We start from the raw sequence: 24957 nt of genomic DNA, 5'->3' as shown, positions 1-24957 counted from the left end.
TCTACAAGTATAATTAGAATGATCAAGTCAAGGAGAATGAGGTGGGCAGGTCATGTAGCATGAATGGGGGAGACGAGGAATGCGTATAGGATATTGGTGGGAAAGCCAGAAGGAAAGAGACCACAGGGAAGACCAACGCATAGGTGGGTGGACAATATTAAAATGGATCTTAGAGAGATAGGACGGGATGGTATAGATTTGATAGATCAGTGCAGGGCTCTTGTGAACATGGTGATGAACCTTTGGGCTCCATAAAATGATGGGAAATTCTTGAGTAGCTGCAGAATTGGTGGCTCCTCAAGAAGGGCTCAGCTCCATGAGTAATTAATTTTTTGTCATTTTTTTACATTTTTAGGTTCAAGGTCATTTTTTCATTTTGGGGGTAATATTTTGGTAACTTTTTGGACTTTTAAGGGTATTTCTTGTCATTTTTGGCCATTTTAGGGAATGTTTCTTCATATGTTTTCTGAAATGTGAATAACATGGAAGCGAAGTGTTCTTTCTTTTCTCCTTTAGGTCATTTTTCTGGATTTTTCAGTCATTTTTTTAACATTTTCAGGTCATCAAAATCCGGGCCCTGCATATTACATTTTTGGATCACATTTTAGGTCATTTTTCTGGATTTTTCAGTCATTTTATAAATATTTTCAGGTCATCAAAATCCGGGCCCTGGTTATGACATTACTCTAGTATAGACCTCATTTTGGGATTTTGTGTCCAAGAAGACAAACACATGAATAATGTGGACTGTATGTGCCAGTACATATCCGATTAGGCTAAATAAATTCACCCAACTTACAACAACACTGTTTTCTTAAAATGAGACTTTCCCCAGGACCATAAAACATGTATAAAGGAACCCTGGTATTATTAGGATCAATAAAATTTGGATGTTCTTATGAATACTTGTAATATCCAAAAACAAAAAAGTTTAAATATGTAACTACAAGATCATCCCCCCCAACTTCCAACTACATGTAGTGCTTCGATAATAACACTAATATGGCTTGGCAATATTTCTTGTCTGGTGTGGTTATCATGGGGATATGAATATAACATATAATATTAGCATCATCTGAACTGAAGACTTAAAATATTTTTCTCACACTTACATCACCTCTTCTACTTGCAACCAACTGCTAATTGGCAGCTGTTCCTTATGAACAGAAGTCCCACCCACTATTTGCTGATCACAATTAAAATATCAAACCATTTACTAATTTTGAAGTAGAATCAGTCTGGTTCAAGCAGTGCTACAATAAAAAATAATTTAACTTACAGTCACATCATACTCAACTAAACAATGAAAGAAGTTGCCGGAAGTATTGTTATCATGGTGCCAATATAGTAAACTGCGATATTCTAATAGAATTTAAACATATGTTTAAAATAACCAGTTAGCTGTTAATGACTTTCAGACATTTCTAGGTTCATAATGAATGATTTTACGAGAAGTTTGTGCTTAATTTCATGGTTCACTTCATATGACGAATGTTCATACAATAAACAATGAACAGAAAATTCACTGCATACCTAATGATGAGCTATTACACCACTCTGAAGCACTCATCGGAATAACTTTTTTCAAACATTAACTCACTCAATTACTTCAAATTTTATACATCATCTCAAAGTTCTAACTGTTAAAGCGTCCTCTTACAAACTAACATTTCACACACCCACACTTTATCTTTCACAGCAATAGGCGCCTAAGCATGAACATACCTGATTAAGAGCTGCATTAATGGCTGCCATTTGACTTGACATGCTGGACGAGTTAGTCCTCACCAAACTGGCTCGTTCTGCACTGGACATGCCCTTGCCCAAACTTGCCAAATGTTGCTGATGATTCATAGTGGCGGATGCTGTTGAAGTGGAGTTGGCTGTTGCGGATGCTAGACTGCTCTGCATGGATGATTGTTGCTGTGTTGCAACTGTTGTCCCAGGTACTGTAGCCACTGGCTTTTGTAACAAACTAGAAGGAACTAATGATGGTGTTGTGACAGATGCTGTGGCTGAATTAGATTGGGGGAGGTTACCACTTGTTACATTTGCTGAAGGAGAAGGTCCACCTGTGGTCGATATGGAGGCAGATGTTGAAACTTGGGAAGAGAGTGAAGAGGTGATCTGTACATCGGAAGTTGACAAAGCAGAGGAATTGGGCGTGGAGACCGGGGGAGGAAGAGGAACTCTATTACCGGCAACTGTTGTCGAAGTTGAAGTTGGAGGAAACTGGTTTTGAAGACCAAATGGTGATGCAGCAGACTGAGCCTGAAAGAAATAAGAAAACAGCACTGGCTACATACTTGGATGAGAATGTACTGTTCCCAGAGAGAATTTAAGATAGCACCTGTGATTCAAACAAATTAACGACATTTTTTAATATTCATTCACCACTGCAGGAACATTTTGAAAACATTCAAGCTATGATAGTTTGCACAGTATAATACAGGGAATGAAATAAATTCAGAAAGGAATCTTGGAGAAGAGATCAATACAGGTACAGATATACCCTGATTTTTGCAGTAGTTGTGTTCCAAAGAAGTCAGAAGGTAATTTGTATAAGACAGACATAATATTCCCTCTCCTCACATTCCTCCTCCTTAAATCCACAGAATACTCCACAACCCCTTCTCACCCAACCCTCAACTGAGCAGCACGAAACTCTAACTGAAATTGTACTACACTGGTTAAGCACATTAGAATGAAATTGCACTTTTAAAATCTGCATACAATTATGAGTACCCGATAAAGATATCCCAAAACAAAAATCTGTAAAATATATTTTAAACACATACTAAAATAAAAAGCTGAAACATGGACCCTTACAAAGTGAAACAAAATCAAAATTCATGCATTATATATAAAATTTTTGATAGGTACTGAGGGGAAAAACAAGATGGGACAAAATCAGATGAAATGTTTAATGAAAGTAGAATTTAAGAGGTAGAGGGGAAACTATTACAATGATTTGACACAAAGTAAATGGTTACAACAAAGACATCATGAAACGATCCATACATAAAATGTAACAGAAACAAACCTACTGGATGGCTCATATCAAGATGATTTGGTCAAATACAGGTAGGCAACAAGAGCATAAGGTGGCAGCAGAAAATAAAAAATTAAAGTATGTGGCCGTCTTTAATGGCAGAATTTTAATCTACCATCCCATACAAGATGAAAATAATGTGAGCTGAATATGAAAGGGCAAAATAGGATGGTTCATGATCGCAATCAGTTTTAAAGAATTACAGTGAAACAATAATATAGTGAAACCTCAAATTTACACCATAACTTTGAAAGATCACTTACATATCTACAGGTAAAAGGTAAAGTTGTTCCTGTGCTCAACCAAGCAATACGCCATGAAGGTGTATGGGGGAGTGGACGTATACATCAACATTTTCTTGATCTTGGCACCAGATGGAGGTTAGTGGTCAGCTTAAGGCCCTGGCTGCTTTAGCCCCGAGGAAGAAACCTCCAGTATATGTGTACAGGAGGTAGACACAATAATGGAAACACTCATAGTGAGTCGCACGAGCACGAGTAATGTGGACACGCCTTTAGAGGAAGGGACAGATAAATGCGCTGAAGTGGGTGCAAAAACATGGTGGCTAAATTTGCACATCACAGAAATGATTCAAACTGGGATACCTTGAAAGAGCACACAAAGATAGCTTGCATATGTGCCCTCTTCAAAGCATACATGGAAGAACGGACTTGGAAGGCTATAGCTGATAGATTACAAAGCTTATGACCATTCTGTCAAAGAGTGGAGTGAATCAATGACTCAATTAGCAAAGAATCCTTAACAGCAGAACGATCATCCAGAGGCTTAGTCACCTGTGCAACGAGTTATGAAATATGAAGGCTATACACATAATAACCCATTAGCAATAAATTAATTACATAAGTGACCCAATTCTCTCTAACGTATGTCAGGCAGTGTATTTTTATGTTTTTTGTATTATTCTCAAGAACAGCAATTATTTTCCTCACAGCAACAAATAGTTCATCTTTACAATGGATATGCAGCATGTTCTGTGAGTCAGGAACTTGATTTTTAAATACCGTCAAGTGTTAGGTGACACGGCACACAGTCTGGATGTTAACGGGATTTACTGGACTCATAAATCTAACTATAAGTAATAACAACACTCTGACTAATTCATGCACTCAACTTCTTAACACGGTACATGCTAAGTCTTCTACATCTTCACTAGCCACAGCCCGACAGTGGATCCTAACAATGTCCTCTGCTTACATCTTTAGCAACTGGTGACTGCCTCACAACTAACCAATCAATCTGGTGACTTGGCAGCAATGCTGGCCTTCTAGCCATGACTGTCCACTCACTTGCTATCCCTGGTTGTATAGCCTTAGCACACACAACAGAAAACTATGCAAGGCAATGACTCCTTCTTTAGTGACATCATCGTGTGCTTACCATGCCACTGCCTAGCAATGGATATATCTTTTAGTCATTAAGTTCCAATATTATTTATATAAGCTGCAGGCATTAAAGGAATAATACTGCTTTTACTTAATTTTTACTGGCCACAAACAGTAATGTAAGTCTGGGGTATCAACGATTTAAACTGAACTAATATGGGGGTTCATTACTCACAGCACTGCTCTCTAACCTGTTGTTCCCAATGTTGCGGTAAAGTGGTTAGCATCTTCATAATCAGGAACCCTACATTCAAATCTTGGCCCAATGACCAGCTATCATGACAGAGTTCAACTGTGGTTTCCATCAGTACCTAAATGCAAATGCTGCGACAAGATATTAAATTAGGCCATAACCACCTCATCTTCTTTTCTTCATTACCAGGTGACATATATATCAATTAAATTTCATTTACATTGAAAATTTTCCTGGGCAATGTTTTTAAATACTTGTTAACTGTACGTACAGTTTTCTATTAAAAAAATACATTCACTCGTGCAAAATAAATCTGAACAAATGCAGTTGTAATTAAGTATGAGAAACCAACATTCTTCTTCCTTGATGGGTGGTACATACCTGCGTCTGTACAGTACTTGAGTTCGCAGCTGCAGCCGCAACAGCAAGGCGAGCCTTCATCATATCTGGGAACTGGTGCTGCTGCTGTTGCTGACTAGGAGCAGCTGGGCTGCTTGGGACCCCGCCACCACTAGCACCGCCACTTCCTGCAGTCCCCACACCATTGTTGGTGGCATACTGACTGGCTGCTGCCACATTAGTTGCGGTTGTGGCAGATGCCATTGTCATGTTGGGTGGAGGACCCTGTGGGTGAAACACTACTCGTTACGATGTGTCAATAATTCACACTTCCATGATCAAGCTTGACAGTTTCATAACATCAGCCATGTTCAAAAGGCAACACACTCTCTCTCAGGTTTATACGGTTTTCAATTACTGCATACATCCCACCCAAGGCCTAAAACCCCTTGGACCAATTTATGGTCAAAACTGTCCCAGTGTGTGTAATTAAGCACCATGCCATGAAGACATATGGGAGAGTTTAGGTACAGCTCCATGCATTCTGAACCTCAGCACCAAATGGACATGAAAAGTCAGCTTCAAGCACCAGAGCCAGTCTGGATATGGCAACAGAGAGAAAACTCCTAACTCTGTCAGGAATCAAACCTCAGTTATCCAGAAAACAGCCAGTCCATATACGAATTTAACTATGTTGGCTTCTATAAGAAATAACTGCATATACAACACATTATTTTTGCACAACTACAGTCGAGTTGTGATTTAGCATTCAGTGTGGTCCACCTCAAACAGCACTGGCTGACAGTCAGGTATTGGTTAGGAGTGATATCAGTTGTTTTTTTATTTACAAGCACTGTACCACAACCATACTGAGGCACGATGGGAAGTCATAATGTTTTAATTATCACAATGAGAAAAACATAATTCCAAAATATCGTTCTATATACGAGACAGAACATTTCCTGAGCTTGCCGGTCAAATTTTCCTGTGCCAAGTGGATAAAGGGAGCCACCGAAAGGGGAAGAAGCAACATGGCAAAGTCAGTTGAGAAAGTGGAGGCTCGTGCTGTGATATGGTTCCTGCATTTTCAAGGGAAGTCTGCCAGAGAGACCCACGACCAGACGACCGCTGTGTATCAGGAAGGTGTACCATCATATGACAGTGGTCAGGTGGAAGAGGCGCTTTCATTGTGGACAGACAAACCTCGAAGATACATCCTGAAGTGGAAGACCATCTTTCGCTGAGGAACCAGGAATCATGGCAAAGGTGGAAAGCTTTGATCCTATCCGATAGGGGCATAACTATCAAAGCTATTGTTCATGAGGTCCGCATGAGCCATGGATCGGTTTTCAGCATCATCCATGATGAGTTATATGTGACAAAGGTCGCTGCGCATTGGGTGCCACGGTTGTTGACACAAGTTCAAAAAAAGCAATGGACAGATGTGGCAAAGAAAATTTTGCAGTTGTGCCAAGATGAAAAGGTGGAATTTTTCGACTGCCTGATCACGATGGATAAATGTTGAGTCTATCATTATGACCCTGCAACAAAGGAAATGCGCAAGTAGTGGAAAGAAGCAGACTTGCCACTACCAAAGAAGGCCAAATCCCAGCCATCATCAGGAAAGATGATGTTGAATGTGTTCTGGGATCGGCAGGTTCTCATCATGAGTGACTACGCGCAAAAGGGCGTCACCATCACTGGTGAGTACTACCAGAAAGTTATGAGAAAATTATGGGAGAAAATCAAGGAAAAAAGAGATGCAGAATACTGGGAAAAGGTGTGCAACTTCTTTGCGACAACGCACCAGCTCATGCTACGAAGATACTTCCTGCCAGTTTGGGACATGAAATTCTCCTCCATCCACCATATTCACCAGACCTGGCACTGAACAATTTCTTCCTCTTTCCACGGCTAAAGAAGCCACTTCGTGGTAGGTGATTCCAAGATGATGATGACACAATTTCTGCAGTGAACGACTTCCTAAAGGCAGTGAAGGACTTCCTAAAGAGTCAAAATGAGACCTTCCATGATCAAGGTATCCAGCAGCTAATGCATCGCTGGGGAAAATGTGTGGCCTTGCAGGGGGCATATGTAGAAACGGACTAACACACACAATTTCTTGCACCTGTGTCTCTGTTTCTTCTGGGTGATAATATTTTATGACTTCCCCACGTAGTCTGAATACTGCACAATTGCAACTCCACTTTTCAACATTTGGAGTTCAAGTAAAGATCTGACAACATTCTATTGCTTGAGTTGAGGTTTGCTGAATCACATGCAGGTGGGGTCAGGGATCATTATACTGTGGCTGCAAAACCACTTCTACTTACTTGAGACATTGGCTGGCCAAAAGGTGACAGTCCTGGACCAGACACAGTCACCATGCTACCTGGAGGGCCTTGGGGTGTACTGGAAGTACTATTTGGGCTGGGTCCAGGTGGACCCACTACTAAATGCTGCTGTTGCTGCTGTGGCTGCTGCTGGCCTGGTTGAGGTGGGAATTGCATGCGGTTTTGCTGTGGACCCAGGCCAGGAAGTACATGGCTCATGCCTAAAGAAAACATCAGAACTTCAAGATACCTTAACACTTATATTTAATTTTTATACAAAAGAAAGGTGCCATATTTTAAGCAGCATGTAGCTCATGCCACCCCACAGGAACATGCATCTGTAAGAGTCAAGATGTCAGATGTAAGAAGTAGCTTTGGAATAGACAAACACATTTTACCAGTTAGTTAAATATATATCATTATTCATAATCTGTATGCCCCAGTAATTTATATCCCATACATGTAGACTATTTTGGTAATTCTGAACACTAAGGGACATAAAACAGATTGGAATTTCTTGCCTTTTATCAAAAACACCCTCGTATCCACATTCTCCCCTGTATGAGTAGGTTTCAGATCCATCTTACTTGAGATGTGCATATATACAGGTGTATCACAACTCAATGGCAAAACTTGAGGAATGGACTCCTCATTTAGAGAGAAGAAAAAAAGTACAACATGTGTCTGGAAATGCATATAATTACAGAGTAGTAATTGTGTCTGCATGCCACTGAAAAGAATTGGCGACCTGCATGATTTTTATCAGTGTGTCAGCTTTTCACTGGGAGGACAGACTTTCTATCGGCGGGTCGGCTTTTCACTGGGAGGACAGCTCTATGATTATCATGACATCTCTGATTACTTTGTGATAAATTTTCTTCTTTCAATTCCTTTCAGTGGCGTGCAGACGCAATTTCTACTCTGTAATTATGTGCATTTCCGGACCCATGTTGTCATAAACTTTTTTCTTCTCTCTACATGAGGAGTCCATTCCTAAAGTTTTGCCATTCAGTTGTGATACACACTGTATATCAGTCACATAAGTTGTCTGTTGTCTGAATAATGAACTAGGAATATATCTTAAACTTACCTGGAGAGTGACCAGGAAGGCCTGACTGAGGTGTTGCCTGCATATTTGGTGGAGCAGTACCAACGGTACGTGTGGGAACAGTGCCAGGAACTCCAGACCTCATCTGTGGTGGTGGCTGCTGCTGAACTTGCTGCTGCTGTTGTTGCTGTTGTTGCTGCTGCTGTAGTTGCTGTTCTTTGCGCTTCTGTCTCTTTTCCTCTGCAAGTACACAATGTTGTTCTCGAATTTGGGTACTTCATTCCAATGCAAATCAATTTCCAAATGAGAACTTTGTGAACAGAGATATATCATGACAGTGAATTCTTTTAATCAGTAATCCTCTACTTGATATAGTATGTGCATGGTCTGGGTATTATGACATACAGAAAAATGTATGACTGATTTGAAACAAAATATATAACTACTTGCTGGCTGGGATATGGAAATCTCCAACTAAAAGTAGGGAAATCGAACTTAGCTCCTACAATTATTAGATGCTGTTATTTACATTACACTATTTAATATGTGTGGACATCATGGCACGTAGATTGTACGTACAGACAAAGATTTAAGAATGTAACAAAATATTCTAAAGATGTTCCTAAAATTCTATATTGTAAGGCACTCTTACAAATCATAAAGTACAATGTCTGGGCTTAAATTCAGATCCAAATCAGATGGACGTCTTCAAAGAAAATGTAACGGCTGCTTACAACTTACCCAGTTCCTTCTGGATTTTGTAAATCTTCTCTGCTAGAAGGTGATAGTATTCAGACTGGAAAAAAAAAACATGGGTCATGTGAGTAGTAATAAATGACACAAATCACCAGTGTTATGTAAGAGAAAAACACAAACTTCAGACTGAAAAAAAAAACACATGGGTCATGTGAGTAGTAATAAATGACACAAATCATCAGTGTTATATAAGAGAAAAACACAAACTTACCCTTGAATTAGCCATTTCATACATATCCCCTTCAACTTTACGAGCATATGCAACAAGATTGTGCATTCTCTTATCAAGCATTGCTTGAGGATCCGGTGTTGGGAAGATTGCTTGAACCCTGAAAAAATAAAGAATTATATCAAATGCCCTTTGTGAAAAATGTCCAAACTCCAATATTTCATTACATAATCCAAAGACCATATTTTTTTATCCCGAATATGCTAGGCAAATAAATTCCAGTATATTTTACACATTCCATTCTCAAGTATGACAAATCAATATCAATGAAGTATCATCACCAAATATGAATGGGACAATCACAGGTACAAAACCAACATGAGAATGAACCGTGAAGATAAGACTACAGGCAAAATTATGGTTGTGTAAATTTGAACCTTTATGTTTTTAGACAGAAAGTAAGAAAACAATAGATTCTAAACTGAATGGCATGAAGGATTACTTGAATTTCAACTGCTCTTAATTACTTCATGAATGAAATCTGTACAGTTAGCATCATTCCAAAATATTTTAGCTTCTCCATGCTTTGTGTACAAATAAAAAAGGAATGGAAAATGTTACACATTCCTAATCACACAATATGTGACAATGTAACCATATAAATGAGCTATTGCATGACTTGTGAATAAAACATCTCACATCAGTGAAAACCCAATACAGAAGTAAGATGGTCATTAGCGGCCTCCATAGTCTAGAGGTAACATTCCCACCTCATGACTCGTAGTACGCGGGGCGGAGGTCATCAAATTTTTAAGGGCAGAAAAATTCAGGGAACAAGTCCTCCGGGAGGGACTTTAAGCCATGGGTCCCGTGTCGTAGCTCTACGGCATGTAAAAGAACCTATCTCCAAAGGAGGTCACTAAGCCAAATTACGGATGTTTCCTGCCCAACAGCAGTCTCTAATACCTCTGGTAGATGGGGGAAGCATTATAGATACCTCTCGGCTAGTAGAGTCGGTCTCGCTGGCTGGGTGGGACTGATGGTAAGTACCAGTACTGGTAGGATACAGAGACTGGTAGAAATCATAGAGGGAAGCACAATGGACCAATACAGGTCTAAGTGCATGGGGAAACCCACCCTCTCCAATAACTAACTAACTAAGATGGTCATACTAGCATCCAAGTATACTTGTGAAATTAAAAAAACCAACCGTTCATATTTATTTAACCATACTCTCAAACATGAATACAAAAACTTGTAGATCCCCACCATTTAAATTTCTGTTCATAAAATTAATGTGACTGAAAGATGCTATTTATCAAAGTTTATATACTTCATACTAACTGGTAGTTGCAAACATTATACTACATACATACATACATACACCATATAAAGATTTAAACACTGATTCACTTACATTAACAATTACTGCATAATACAGAGAAAGCCATTCGAAAGGCTAATCTGAAATCTTCCATTTATTCTACATGGTGCCCTAAAAATGGCTGATTCTCTTTCTAGTACTTGCAACCCTACTCCCTTTACAGCTACTATAATTGTTGCAGTACTTCTTAAAAATAATCTCACTTGAGAAGAGCATCTGTATATGACATAACACACTCAAAAGTCACTCTATACGGACAGGCTATGCAGCAAATAACCTCATATCTTAGGGAACTAATTTAGGAGTGGGGAAGGATTTGCACATGCAAGGTAGCACCACATGACTCATTGCCTTGTAAACCATCACATAATTGGTCACCTAGTGTTTATTCTTGTCTATACAGAATGAGTTACGATGTGTCTTGCAATTGATAATCCCGCCAGGGGCGACATTCGTGCTGTTATCAGCGTTCTTCACGCTAAAACATGAGTGCTACAGAAATCCATTGTAAATTATGCACCGTGGCTTATGACCAAAATGTAATGAGTGAAGGAACTGAAGGACAACAGTGCAGAATGCTCAAAGATGGGCAAACAAATGGCCATAATGCTGAGCGAAGTGGTAGGCCAGCCGGCCATCTGTAACGAGAGATGATCTTGTTCAAAGTGTTAACCAAAAAAAATTTGTGAAATAAGGCAATTCAGAATTTCAGAACTTTTGCATGGATTTCCACAAGTTTCACACATGGTTTTCTACAAAATCACAGTTATGTTAGGCTACCACAAGTTTTGTGCAAGATGGGTTCCAAAAAATGCTCACGGGCGTGCACAAAATGCAGAGCAAAGCTTCAGCATTGACTTCTTTCAGCAATACCACAAAAAAGGCAATGAATTTCTCAGTAACATTATATGAGTAATAGATGATGAAACTTGAGTTTCATTTGTGAATGCTGAAAACAAAAACAGTCAAAGCAGTGGTTGCACAAACATTCATCAAATGCTGCCTGCCTGTCAGAAAGCTGAGGCACCTGTTTTTCAGTAGTGACTAGATTGAGAGATACCTTAAGTATACATGTATTTTTTGTATGCACCTTTCTTTTTCTCATTGCTTACTTCGTTAGCAATTCCCCAGAGTTTACTTTCTGAATATCCTCTGTAACATGGGCATGCAGCACAGTCAAATCATATTCATGTGTATGCATGAAGAATACAATGATGAATAAGGAGCACTTGTTATGGCAACAAACAGCAAGTTCTTGGTTATCAATGTTGTCCCCGTAAATACAATTTTCTTACTGTGTTCATATTACTTTCATACCGAGGCTCCAGATAATATTATGTTAACTCATTACAATTTTGTTGCTCATGTCAGAGTTAGGTAAATGGTCAAAGTGGAGGATTACTTGCCCAAAGTGATTAATGTTGACAAGGCTGAGCCAACGTCCACCACTCCCTCGCATAACCTCTGGCCATCCGTGAATACAATATATCACACTAAACGTTGAATAAAAATTATTGCAGTTAATAATTGCATGTATTTATAGCTAAGAACTGGGTTCATGTTGTTTACATTGTAGTGCATGTTATAGAGGTGCAGAATGGCTGAGGAATGTAACTTAACTTATTTCTTAAGTTTCTTATTCAAAAATGGATTTTTGATGTTCTTCCATATATCATGGTTTACAAGAATTTAACCACAACACTAAACAAGGACTTACTGTAATGTGCTCAATATTTCAGCAAAACTGTCCCAAACTAAACACAATTAAGTTCACGATGCATTAACAACTTTTCAAACCACAGGATTTCTAGCACTCACTTCATATTTGCTATCAAGAACACGTAAAATACTAGACTTAACTGATCTCATGAAATTAATCTGAAACTGTAACACACATGTGCTGAGTAAGTTGGCCTCCAACACAGCATTTTGTTCCTACAGTGTACAGAACACATCCAACCACCAACACATAATGGAACAGCTATAAACAGAACCAGCGCCTAACACAAGACTAAACTGTTTCGCAAATGACATACTCATGATCGTCTTTAAGAATTAACTCCACATGGATAAAGCTGTCAACTTACAATTTATGTACAAGATGATTACGAAGATCTGGAGTAACAGACTGGTGCCACTCCTTTGTTCCCTGAACTGGTGTGGCTGTCACCTGACCAGGTTGCAGACCTCCAGGAAGCTGCAGACTAGTCAACCGGTTATCGATGCCCAACTAAATATATATACAGAGAGAAAGGAAATTATATTTTTCTTGTCTGTAATTTGAGACTGAACCTACAGAAACAAAGGTGAACAGGTACAATAATTTCATTCATACTGTCAACAACTGTAACAGATGGCTTCTATTTTCTGGGATATAACATCACACAGCCACATGAAAGTCAACCGACATTTCAGAAGAACATGTCTCCATCTTTAGGGTCAGAGAATATGCCCAACAAGACACCAGCATGAAAGCAGGTGGCATGCAGGCTCTTGTTAACAGCTGGTGTTTGCAATAGTGATAATTTACACTGATTACATCTGAATACAATCCACCATCAAAGAGTTTAGAGAACAGTTCATTCTTGAAACCAATTCAACTGCCTAACAGGAATGTGCATTCATCTGAAGTTTGTCATCACACAACTGTTTCTGCATATTTCTGTACATACATACTTTTTTTTAATTGCTAGTAGGGTGGGACTAAGTCCCTTGTACTGTGGCCACTTCTGGCCTATTGTACCAGCCCGATGATAGAGTGATTGTGGAGCAATTGGTGGAATGAAGATTGGCAGGGGAAACCGAAGTACTCAGAGAAAACCTGCCTCAGCACCACTTTGTCCACCACAAATCCCACTTGACCAGACCCTTGATCGAACCAGGGCCACAGTAGTGGGAAGCCAGCGACTAACCGCTTGAGCTATGGTGCAGCCCTTACATGCATACTTACTACTTATATTACTTTTCTTTCATTTTTTCTACAAAAGTTCTTTCAGATTCTTCAAATTGGGGCTACAATGCACAGAATCTACTCACACTGCCTCCCTGCGGATCGGCAGACAAGCCACCGAATATTTGGGAAACTGTTTGTTGGATGTTTGCCGCTGCCTGTGCTGCAGATGATGCTGGTCCTTGCTGTCCTGCAGACTGACTGGGATTTCCTCCAGGATCACTCCCAAGGGGTAGAGAAACATTGGGAGGTACCTGCTGCTGTGAGCCTGCAGAAACAACTGATGTTTGGGGCTGCCCTACAAATAATATTTTGTAGTTTAATTAACAATGCTTAGAGTAACTACTGCTATATAGTGTCAAGTGACTGGACGAATAATAATGAACTGAAAAGAAAGTTGACGAAAGCAATCGTGGCCTAATTTAAGCATCTGCCTGGAGGAAGTAAGGAAAACAAACCTGTCACAATAAACGGTCTCCTAGCTGAGATTCAAACTAGCTACCCCTTGAATACAACTCATAGGTGTTATAACTTCAGCCAATTTGTCTCTTTCCTCAGCTCACTCTGAGCCTGAAAATTGCAGCAGTATGCTCCAAAACACTGGTGAACTTCTACCACGCTACATGGTATTACACTGCAGAAACAAATACAGTAAAACTTGGTTATAGCAACATCGGCTTCTGCGACACCTTGTCTATTGCGTCAAATATTCAATGGTACGAACTAATTCCTCATAAAGAAACTGTTTTTATACCTTGCTTAGTACGACATGCACAAATGCATCAACCTCGTATGTAACGTCATTTTCATTCCTGAATTTCTCTGATATCGTGGGAAAGTTCGATGTGTCTGCCCACCCTCACTTTCTCTACTTGCTGACGTGACTGTCCTGGAAGAATACGACCGCGGGCTGCAAGAGGAGCGTGGGTTTTATGCGAAAACAAGGGTGTGGGGTGGGACTGCGTGAATAGTGCAAGAGGACGCGGCAGGTTGTTAACTGCATTCCTTTCCTAGAATCTCGTCTAACAGGACCTCACATTGTCTACTTACCCTATAGTGTTCCTGCCTAAACCCAGAGAAGTGCAGTAGCGAAAACATGGCAATGAAAAGGAAAGTTTTAAGCACTGAAGAGAAAGTTAAAGTGATTCGTGAAATAGAAAATGGAAGGAAAAAAGCTGATGTATGCCGCGAATTTGGTTTGGTGAATTCTACAGTACAAACGATACGGAGAATCCATATTAATTCCATGTTAATGTTACGTTAGTCTGTACTTAACTACGTATTTCACTAAAAAATGCAACATTTTAACTCGGTTTTTGGTAGATTTTTACATGACTAACATAAGGCTACTGTGGAAGTGCCCATTTCGGTTACGACATTCGTTTATAACGACACTATTTTAGGTCCCTTTGATGACATTATAACCAAGTTTTACTGTACTTCTCATTGTCATCACCATGAGAACCTCAAATCTCAAGTCAGTCTGAGTGTTTTCCAATTTTACTACAAATTTAATGTTGACTCTGCTTTAACAACTTATCACTGTTTTAAATAGACACTGCACGAATAAAACACTGTATTTACGAAAGAAGCAGAACTGTATTTCCTATCCCAGAATATAGTTCTTCTCATGGTAACTACAATCAGAACCTCAAATCTTAAACCAGTCAGTGTGTTTCCCAGCTTCAATACAAATATAACGTTGAATCTCTGTTCTAACATTTATTATTTACTGTATGTTCCATCAACACAATTCATGTACAAATTGAATACATTTATAATGTTTTCACTTTACTACATGTTTCAGCTATTCAGGCCATTATCAGACAAGCTATTTTACGTTAACACTTTACATTTTTTTGATATTATTCCCCTAGAGTGACTTATTTTTACAATTTTTAAGAGGAAGGTAATGTGTGGTATTTATAGTATTGTCAAGATTTAGGGGTGATCATAGATGGGATTTGGATTTGTGAATGGATCGAATAACCCTTCACAGACACGACCCTGAACTACAAACATTAACAATGCCCTCGCTAATTTCCACACTACAAATCACTACACACTAAGCATTCTCAGACTACTTTCACTAGTTGATTTCTGGTAACGAATCTTAATGCTGGAGATTCTATAGCTTCTGTGGTCATGCTGTTGCTGGCTGGTTAACACTCCACAACTGAACTGTGCCATCTCTTTCTCAGCCTCCCTTGCAGAACTCAACTCTCGACAGTCAATTCACAGGTTGGCAGCTATTTCATACCAACCTCCTAGTCCTCTCTTCGCAGGCTGACTTTCAACTAATTGGGTTGTGCAAATTCTCTTCATAACCCATTTGCACAGAGTAGAAACCACTGTTTCCAACAGTAATTCTATTGTTGTACAGGCATAAGTAACATGCAGTTGCATAGCAACAATGCTGTCTCCTCATTAGTTTCAAGGTGTTTCCTAGCTATGTGCCACAGCATTAATGTCGGATGTGATTCACATGCAAGCTTAAAATATTAAGGTAAAATTAATTTTAAGTTAGAACAAATAATAAGATGAACAAGTTATTATTATTACCGACAATTAAAATTTCCCTTAGACTTGAAAGGATTCTGACAATGGTGTATGCTGTACAGAACAATAAGGTTTATTTTTTGGGTCTGTCCAGTGATTGAGACTAGCTCTTTCTAATGGGCCCAACTGAGTAGGTCTATCCTGCCCCATCCACCTGAGGACGGAGACAGATCCAGTTTCCGAAACGTTCTGGTTTTTTGTCTTATATATACCAGACGATGGATAAAGTTCAAAATAAGCCTTACAGTTCTGTACAAAATTTCCCTTCTTTCTAGTTTTCAAATACCACTGTCTTCCTAGTCACTCACAAGTGGTCCAAATTTCATATCATGGTACAACATTGTGTGCCAGCACATTATCTATTACTAAAGTTCTCGGAATCATGATTGCTGTTGGATCACCATGTTCTGGTTTGGATATGTGTGCAATATTCTGTGTGTACTGGAACTAGGTCTTAACTTGTGCAATATCTGTTTTATCAACAGTACAACAATAAACAATTTACTACTCTCTCTTTTTGACACACACTAGACCAATAAAACACTTACTGTAACCACAAAACATCAACTCACTGTGCTGCCAGCTCCTGCGCAAAAATATTACTAGTTTTTGTGACATTCTGGATGTAATTAACTTTTACGGCATTAACTGAAGTGGGAAACCTAATTATAAAGTGTGGAGAGCTTACATGTGTATGCTTACCTTGCGGGTGTGGAGGTGGAAGAACTCGTACGCTGCCTCCTGGCCCAGCGGTCGAATTGGGAGGAAGCGGACCAACAGAAATCCCTGTCAAGCGGTGCGGGCGGTTCACCCCACCTGCTGCTGGTGGTAACAGACCTGGAGCCCCAGGGTTGGGTGACGGAATCCCAAGGGCTTCATATGCTCGCCTCATATCTGAGGGAGAAGGGTTCGGCTGGCTATTTGGTGCTTGACTTGGTACTGTGAAGACAGAAGGTACAACAAATAAGTGCGCTGAAATTAACACTAAAAATAAACAAAACCACCTGTTATATTTAAGTAAACTTGCCATATTTACTTAACTCATGCCACTGCATAAATCATATATGCTCCTATTTTTGTTCCAAAATAATAACTTCCCTATCTACTTACAGTGTTCAGTCTAACAGTAGTGTGAATCAAGTAAACAAGGACGCATGTACTGGTACTTAAAAGCTACTAGCATCTATATCTGCCAACAGCTGAGCAACCTGGGATTTCCTAGCATCATCATCTAGATTTGAGTATACCTTAGTAAACCATTATAAGCAATTACTATAGGGTTCTTACGATGGTGTATAACACACAGAGATATTGGGTTTTCGGACTTTATCCATCGTCCTGGTTTTAAGATAACTAATGCTATGGTTTCCACGGGTAGTGGTACCGTAATCCAGTGGCTGTAATAAGATGGTGAATGACGTCAGGCAGCGGAAAGAAAAAGACTACCACCGTAATGGTGAACAGTGCTGTAAAGCTAGAGCCGAGGGCTGGTGTGTTGTGACGGTGTGTCATGTAGAACGTGCTATAATATCAAAGAAGAAATTTAAAAATGATCTCAACTTGGCGTTATTAATATTTTTGGAAGATGAGCAGTCATCAGAAGATGATACGGAATGTTTGCAGGTAAGTTTTTGCTCTTCACATTATGTAACATCTACTCCAGCATGTCATGTTTTGGCTCATTGTAAACAAAAAGTTCACCGCAACTGCCGCAGTACTGTACAAAAACGTTGCTAGAACTGTTTCTCGCCACACTCACTGCCGTCACCGCTATTTTTCGTGGCAATGGTGGTCAACCCTTTTGAAGGAAACCATGTTCCTTTGTTTCTATGGCAACGTTTTAGTAACATCATTCACAGTCATTTTACGGCTGCTTGATTATGGCATCACTACCAAAGGAAACCAAAGCTTAAGGAAAAAAAAAACCGGAAACTGGATCTGTTTCCATCCTCAGGTGAGGGAAAACACCTATTCTGTTGGGTCCCTTAGAAAGAGCTAGCCTCAATCAATAGGCAACTGGCGGCACAAACCACAGAGGTTATAAACACCTGAGACCAGGCCAAGTCCATGAGAGCTAATAAGAAAAATATACATTACAAATTGTTCCAAACGCGTAATAGCATGGAACCAGGATAGAGAGAGCCGTAGAAATTTATGTCACAAAAGCAAACTAATAACCAGGTCCATGACACCATGGCATGGAATTGAAAGGGGAACTAGTAAAAAAATCAATAGTGTCTAACTAGCGTCAAAAATGGAGTAAATCACTCGGAACCTAATAGAAATCAATAAAAAAAAACATCACGTCATACAGATCTTCCATGTGAATTGGTGACTTCATTGCTGATAATGGGGATACAAATGGGAGAAAAGTCCAAACTGGGTTGACTAATTGGGTTGGCAGAGCATGCCATATGGGCCGCTTCCTTGTATTTCCTATACCTGATGTGGCTTTCAATATCCAAAATCTTAGCTTCATCCCAGCCTAACATATGTCCCTCTTCATAGGCATGTTGAGCTAGTTTTAAGTTTTTTCTAGAAGACCTTCTTTGAGGTCATGCCTATGTTCCCAGAGCCGCACGGCCAGAGGTCTGCCTGTTTCGCCAATGTAGCTTCTGCCACATTCACAGGGAATGTATAGACGCACTGTGCCGTCTGTTGCGGATCTCTTTTTAGTCTGGTTTTCATAAGTGAGTTAATAAGTGTGTGTTTCATTCGGAAGATGGTCCTAATATTATATCGATTACCTATCCGTTTAAACTTTTCAGAAACACCCTTCACATATGGAATATATACAGAACAGGGAGGTTTTTCCTCTTTCTTCAGACGACTACTGCCCTTGGAATTAATGACCGAGTCAATGAAGCCTCTGGGATAACTGCTCAAGTGAAGATCGTGTCTCAGGTTGTTAATTTCTTTGACCAAATCTTGATCTTGGCATATCGTGGAGACTTTTAACCTTTAACGTACGGACTTTCAAATTGCTGGCAGCCCCCTGCAGCCGATATTTAAATCGCCCTAATTAAATAACATTGCGAACTTTCAGAAAAAAATCCATATTTTTTGTTCTATAAAACCTAGAAATACAAACTAAAAACAACCTGAAAGACAATAAAATTTTCTACATATACACAAAAGAGCAATTTTTACAAACGAAAATTAACTGATTATTTTGTCATGAATTGCAAAATATAATCTTTATTATATATGTTAGGAAATTCCAAAGGACTTAACCCTTGTTTTTTCTTCAACCTTGTAAATATAATCTCACTATATACAATAATATTTTGTTCAGACTGTACAAGAGTTTGAACTGTGTCACTTCACAGTTTACAATACACTCTGACCCGCAGTCCACCTTACGCAAAGTGACATCACACTTTTTACAATAGAAGAGTGTGCTCCTGCTTTTCTTATTTAGCGAATCACATGACGTCTGTTTCCCTTTGGTTGGCCAGTGTTGTGAATGTTTCCTCCAGTCGCCTCCGTTGGGCTCCAAGTAACCTTGGCCTCCCCTGAGAAAGGGCCCTTGTCCACGACAAGAATTTTCGCCGTCCGCCGTTCTGATAGATTTACCGGGTTGGTAGTGATGCATTGTTTCATATGAGAGTTTGTCCAAGAGCCATCATGGCAAATCTACCAGTCCGGCTGCCGGATGCAGCACCGGATTCCCACTGTAGAGATGGCAGCCGGACGGTGCACCGTGTTCTCAGTGGGACATGCATTAACATGTCTATGTGTCCACGAGCCATCGAGCTCGCCGTCAGTCAACAGTTGGTCTTGAGCATGCAAGTTTCATGTGTTTTGTGTCTGTAGTATTCTTTTCACTACAGTGAGCGCAGAATTCAATATTGACTGTGAATTATTAATTACGCTTGTCGAGGAAAGACCAGTACTGTGGGAGTCAAGTGAAGAGTACAAAGACAGTCGGCTAACTTTGCAAGCTTGGAAGGATTTATGCTCACACCTTAAAGAAGATTTTGAAACAATGGGAGATGAGGAGAGAAACAATATAGGTATGTAATTTTCATCTTGTGTGATAATTTTATTAATACACAATACATACTTTCCATCTATACCTACTATATATTTTCAGTTATTTTATTAATATCATAAATTGTCAAAACATTCTCCATGTGCAGATACGATATTATCTAGCAAAGAACTTGTGATTTAAAAATTGCACATTGAACAAATAAACTGCTAACAATGATTTCCCAACAAAATATTCACTAATAATAAAAATTGTGACAAGAAGTTGTGAGACAGTGAATTTATGGCAGTAGCAGTGCCGAGTTCATGGATTATCTTCATTACTGTACATAATGCATTAATACATTAAGCGAACTTATTCTGCCATGGAATTTTTCCAGCTTCAGAAACGAAGTACTTAGCGAAATTATTTATGATAGTGTTCACTGACAAACCACCTCATACTGCTTGTGAGCAAGGGAGTTCTCTTAGTTCCAAGTCCACATCTACAGTCATATCGGCACACACAGTATTAAGTCCCGCTTCTTTATGGATGAAATTCTGAAGAACACAACAAGCCTTTACTATGTCAGTCGCAAAATCTGTGGAGACATTCAAAGGCCTGTGAAAAATCCTGCACTTATTGGTCATTATGCCAAATGCACACTCTACAAATCGTCTTGCTCTAGTTAAAAATTCGCTTAATGTGGTCAAGTTCTTGGCTACCATAGGGACGAAGTAAATTATTATGCAATGCAAATGCTTCGTCACCTACGAAAACATATGGCAATTCCCCTTCAATATCTGGCAGTGCCCTGGGAGGAGGTATATTCAGCGTTTCCTTGCAGCCTTTTCCATAACGACGTTTCTTTAAACACACTCGAGTCACAATCCTTTCCATAAGCACTGGCATCCACAAAAATGAAATTATAATTTGCATCCACTACTGCCATCAGGACTAACGAATAATAACCTTTATAACTGAAAAACATTGAACCACTCTCTTCTGGTTTGATAATCCTGATGTGCTTGCCATCAACGGGCCCCTATGCAGTTTAGAAAATCTGCGGTAATATCAAACTGACGTGCTATCCATCCATTCACTGACCATCGGAATAGGCATATATGTTCTATATAATAACAACCACATCTTCATGCAAACCTCGTGTACAATTCTACTAATTGTTTTTATTCCCAGTCTGAAACTGTAATGGAGATCTGTGAACGTATTTCCTGTTGCTAAATACCTGAAAAAAAAACATAGATTTAATTCTTCTTCGGTTTTTTTTTTCCAGGAAAACTGGTGATGAAAAAAATGGGCAAACATCGGGGATAACTGGATGAAATGTCACAAGAAATTAAACCAGGAGCAGAAGAGCGGTTCTGGAGCAAAGAGGCACAAATACCTGTTTTATGAGGAACTACGATTTCTGACAAAAATAGCAACTCATCGACAAACTACTTCAAATATGCCCGATAACGTTAACCTTGCTGACAGGCAGACTGAGAGGCAAGAGGACAAATGTAATCATGAACATAAAGAAAAACCGCCAAAATACAAGAGAGTTACAAATGAATTGGATAGGAAAATGATGACTTTCATTGATGCTTCAACTGAACAGGGCCAAAGCAGAATTATGTCTTTTTTTACAGGCATTGCACCAACTGTAGACAAATTTCATGACGAAGATATCGTCGACTTTCAATATGAAGTCATGAGACTGATTAAAAGTATTATGTCAAAACATCGAAACAGTGGAATGCATCCACAATCCTCTGAAGTTTCTGGGAACCAATGTCATACATCACGTGGATACCAAACTGTCGCAGGTCCATCATCGTACCAGACGTCATTGACTAATCAACAGCACGGCCATCCAGTATGTTCCCCTGCCGAACAATCACAAGCCTCAAACAGTAAAAGTGCTGCATCTGGAGAACAGTCGTATTTTGAATCTTATACTTATTACCACCTTATCTAATGTTTCAGAGACTTTGGATTTTTCTAACGAATTCTAAAATGTGGAGTGTTTTGTCATCTTTGATAATGTGAATGTATAAAAAGGATGAAAGACAACTATCACTTTTGGTGGCTACCTTAATAAGGAGGATACAGTTAATTTAAGGTACTTTTCGTTTGTATTACTGGAAATTAGTAATTTATATCAATATTGGACATTTTCACTTGTCTGTGGGTCTACTGAATGAAAAATTACATTTGTGTCCTTGTTAAGGTAGATAAAAGTAATTCATTTTCCGTTTCACTTCTTTTACTGAGAGCTTTTTTAAATTAAGGTGTTCATTTTTGTATAACAAATAAATATTTTCAAGCAAGTAAACAATTTGAATGTGTACTCACCTCAGTGTCACTGTTAGCAATTCAGGTTGAGAAATGCAGTTCCGCATATTGGTGTTGTCGTGTTTCAAACAGATGCATAAAACTGTCAGTAACTTGTCAAATAATTCTTTTGACATTCTAAAAAAATTAACATGCTTTGCGTCGTCCTGTCGTAGTTTTTAAAACAGCGTACTAAATGCACCAAATTTTAATTGGTCTTGCAACACAGGATGCACCCAATACCTTCTGTGTCGTCGTTTATTTTTGTAAAAATAATACAGTGCAATTAGGATGCATACATCCGTATTATCCATTCTACTGCACCCGTGCACAGACTCACCTCGGCTCAAGTGAAACATTTTCCGCGCGCCTGCCATCTCCATGGACAAGGCCACCCGGTTTTGTCTGCTGGCCGGTGGAATTACCGTTCTGGCAGGAATTCTTGTCGTGGACAAGGGCCAAAACGCCACTGACCGTGATATTCGGCTTTGAGACTTGGTGATATTGTAAATATAATCAGACTATATAGAATAATATTACTGTACGCGAGTTTGAACTGCGTCACTTCACAGTTTCAGTTCACAGTCACTTCAATATGATAGTCACTCTTGACACGCGTGGCACTTCTCAAAGCAGTCCACTTCACACAGAGCAAAATCATGCTTTTTACAATAGAAGAGCGTGCTCATGCTTTTTTTATTTAGCGAAACACACGACACCTCTGTTTCCCTTTGGTTGGCCAGTAATGTGAATGTTTCACCTCCAGTCAACTCAGTTGGGCCCCCTGATAACTTTGGCCCCCCCCCCACCCCGAGAAACGCCACTGACCGTGACACTCGGCTTGTGCGATTGAAGAATCATCTTGGGGTAGGGGGGTTTCTAGCAAAATTGAATAAATTATGTTGATTGACAAAGCGACACTCTCACCTGTTGGTAATCCTCGCAAAATAGTGATGCAAAGTAATTATAATACTAGTCGAAAAGAGTGCCAGTCCAACACATACTGAAAGTCGCAGTGGCGAAGATGCCTTTACTCACAAAGTAATAGTGGCTCAGTGGGTTTATACTTCTTCAAAGACGCAAAATAAATATGATATATAAAGAAATATATGACAGTCTGACATTGACTTTCTAACTGATAAAGAAATATTAGACAATCCGACAGACTTCCTGACTGATAATTCGCCACTGAAAACCAATCCTTGAATGCGTCAGACTTCCTTGAAGGCTCTGGAAGCACTCATATGCAAGCACCGATAAATATTTCCTCATCAGTTCTCGCAACAAAGCTGGGCTATATTTGGCTGAACAGGTCATGAACAGTCATATCTAAACGTAAATAGTATCGAAACCAGTACCGTGATAAACAATTTCTTTGTTCTGAGCTAAGGAATGAACCACTGACATGACCTCACGTAGGTCTGTTTTGGTTTCAAACCCAAGGTCAAACTGTCAGCACTCCCAAAGTGAGCATGTGTCCTGCGGCATATATATGTGTCATTCGGCCAACTCTGGTTGCTGCTTGCGACATATATATGTGCCATTCGGATGTTAATCAAGCCTCTTTTTACATGTGGCGGATGGTCAGATTTGAAGTTGAGGTATTGGCCAGTGTGGGTCGGTTTCCTGTAGACTTGTGTAACTAGTGCCGTCTCTTCCCTGATGACCAGAACGTCCAGAAAAGAGATCGCATTGTCTGACTAACTTTCCATAGTGAAGCAGATGAAAGGCCTTAAACTACTGAGGTGGTCGAAGAAATTCTGTAATCTCTCTGGATCATGAGGCCAGACTACAAAAGTGTCATCTTTTGGTGTTTTCCTTCACCTGAGGATGGGAACAGATCCAGTTTCCGCAATGTCCTGTTTTTCTTAGTTATCTTAAAACCAGGATGATGGATGAAGTCCAAAAACCCAATATCTCTGTGCATCATAAGCAAATTGAAAACATCTGTTATATTCTCAAAGAGAAGGGAATGCCATCAAATTTTCAGAAGATTAACAACCCAAAGATTATATTAGCCCTTTAAACACCACATACTGCCGACTAGACCAGCTGAGGGTATTTGTAATACAAAAGCCACAACAGAAGAGGCTGGCTCATAGCTAACCAATCTGTATAGCATTCTAGCAGACAGAATCAAGAATACTGATCTTTAGAGGGAACAACTTTTCACATGAAATAGTTCTGCCTCCTTTTAAGATCATCTGACATAAGTACACTGCACTCATCTGGGAGGTGGCTACCTATCAGTGTAGTGAAGGGCTATGAACAGGACAGTTGGGATTCAATTCTTGGTAGGGGTCAGAGATTCTTTCCTTCACAGCATCCAGCCTGGTTCTGGGGTCAACCCAGCCTTCTATCCAATGGGTACTAGAGGCTCTGACTATGGAAGTAAAGCAGACAGGGTGTGAACCTGACCGATCACCCCATCCAGTGCCGAGGTAAAGAACGGTGGAGCTAA

At 39.6% G+C, this 24957-nt stretch overlaps 1 protein-coding gene across 1 annotated transcript in view; it reads right to left on the bottom strand.

The window, feature by feature from the left end:
• Window positions 1-24957, bottom strand: part of LOC111870880 (CREB-binding protein) — a gene marked incomplete in the record, with an annotated part of 110653 nt that overhangs the window by 45920 nt on the left and 39776 nt on the right. Inside the window, 9 exon segments of the mRNA XM_033754038.1 lie at window positions 1726-2271; window positions 5030-5272; window positions 7321-7541; window positions 8411-8608; window positions 9110-9164; window positions 9336-9453; window positions 12765-12907; window positions 13714-13925; window positions 16889-17125. Coding sequence (XP_033609929.1) covers window positions 1726-2271; window positions 5030-5272; window positions 7321-7541; window positions 8411-8608; window positions 9110-9164; window positions 9336-9453; window positions 12765-12907; window positions 13714-13925; window positions 16889-17125 — 1973 coding nt within the window.

Source organism: Cryptotermes secundus, unplaced genomic scaffold (genome assembly GCF_002891405.2).
Source record: "Cryptotermes secundus unplaced genomic scaffold, Csec_1.0 scaffold709, whole genome shotgun sequence".
NCBI lineage: Eukaryota > Metazoa > Arthropoda > Insecta > Blattodea > Kalotermitidae > Cryptotermes > Cryptotermes secundus.
The sequence above is the reverse complement of the archived record's forward strand: the minus strand, read 5'-3'. Positions and strand labels throughout refer to the sequence as shown.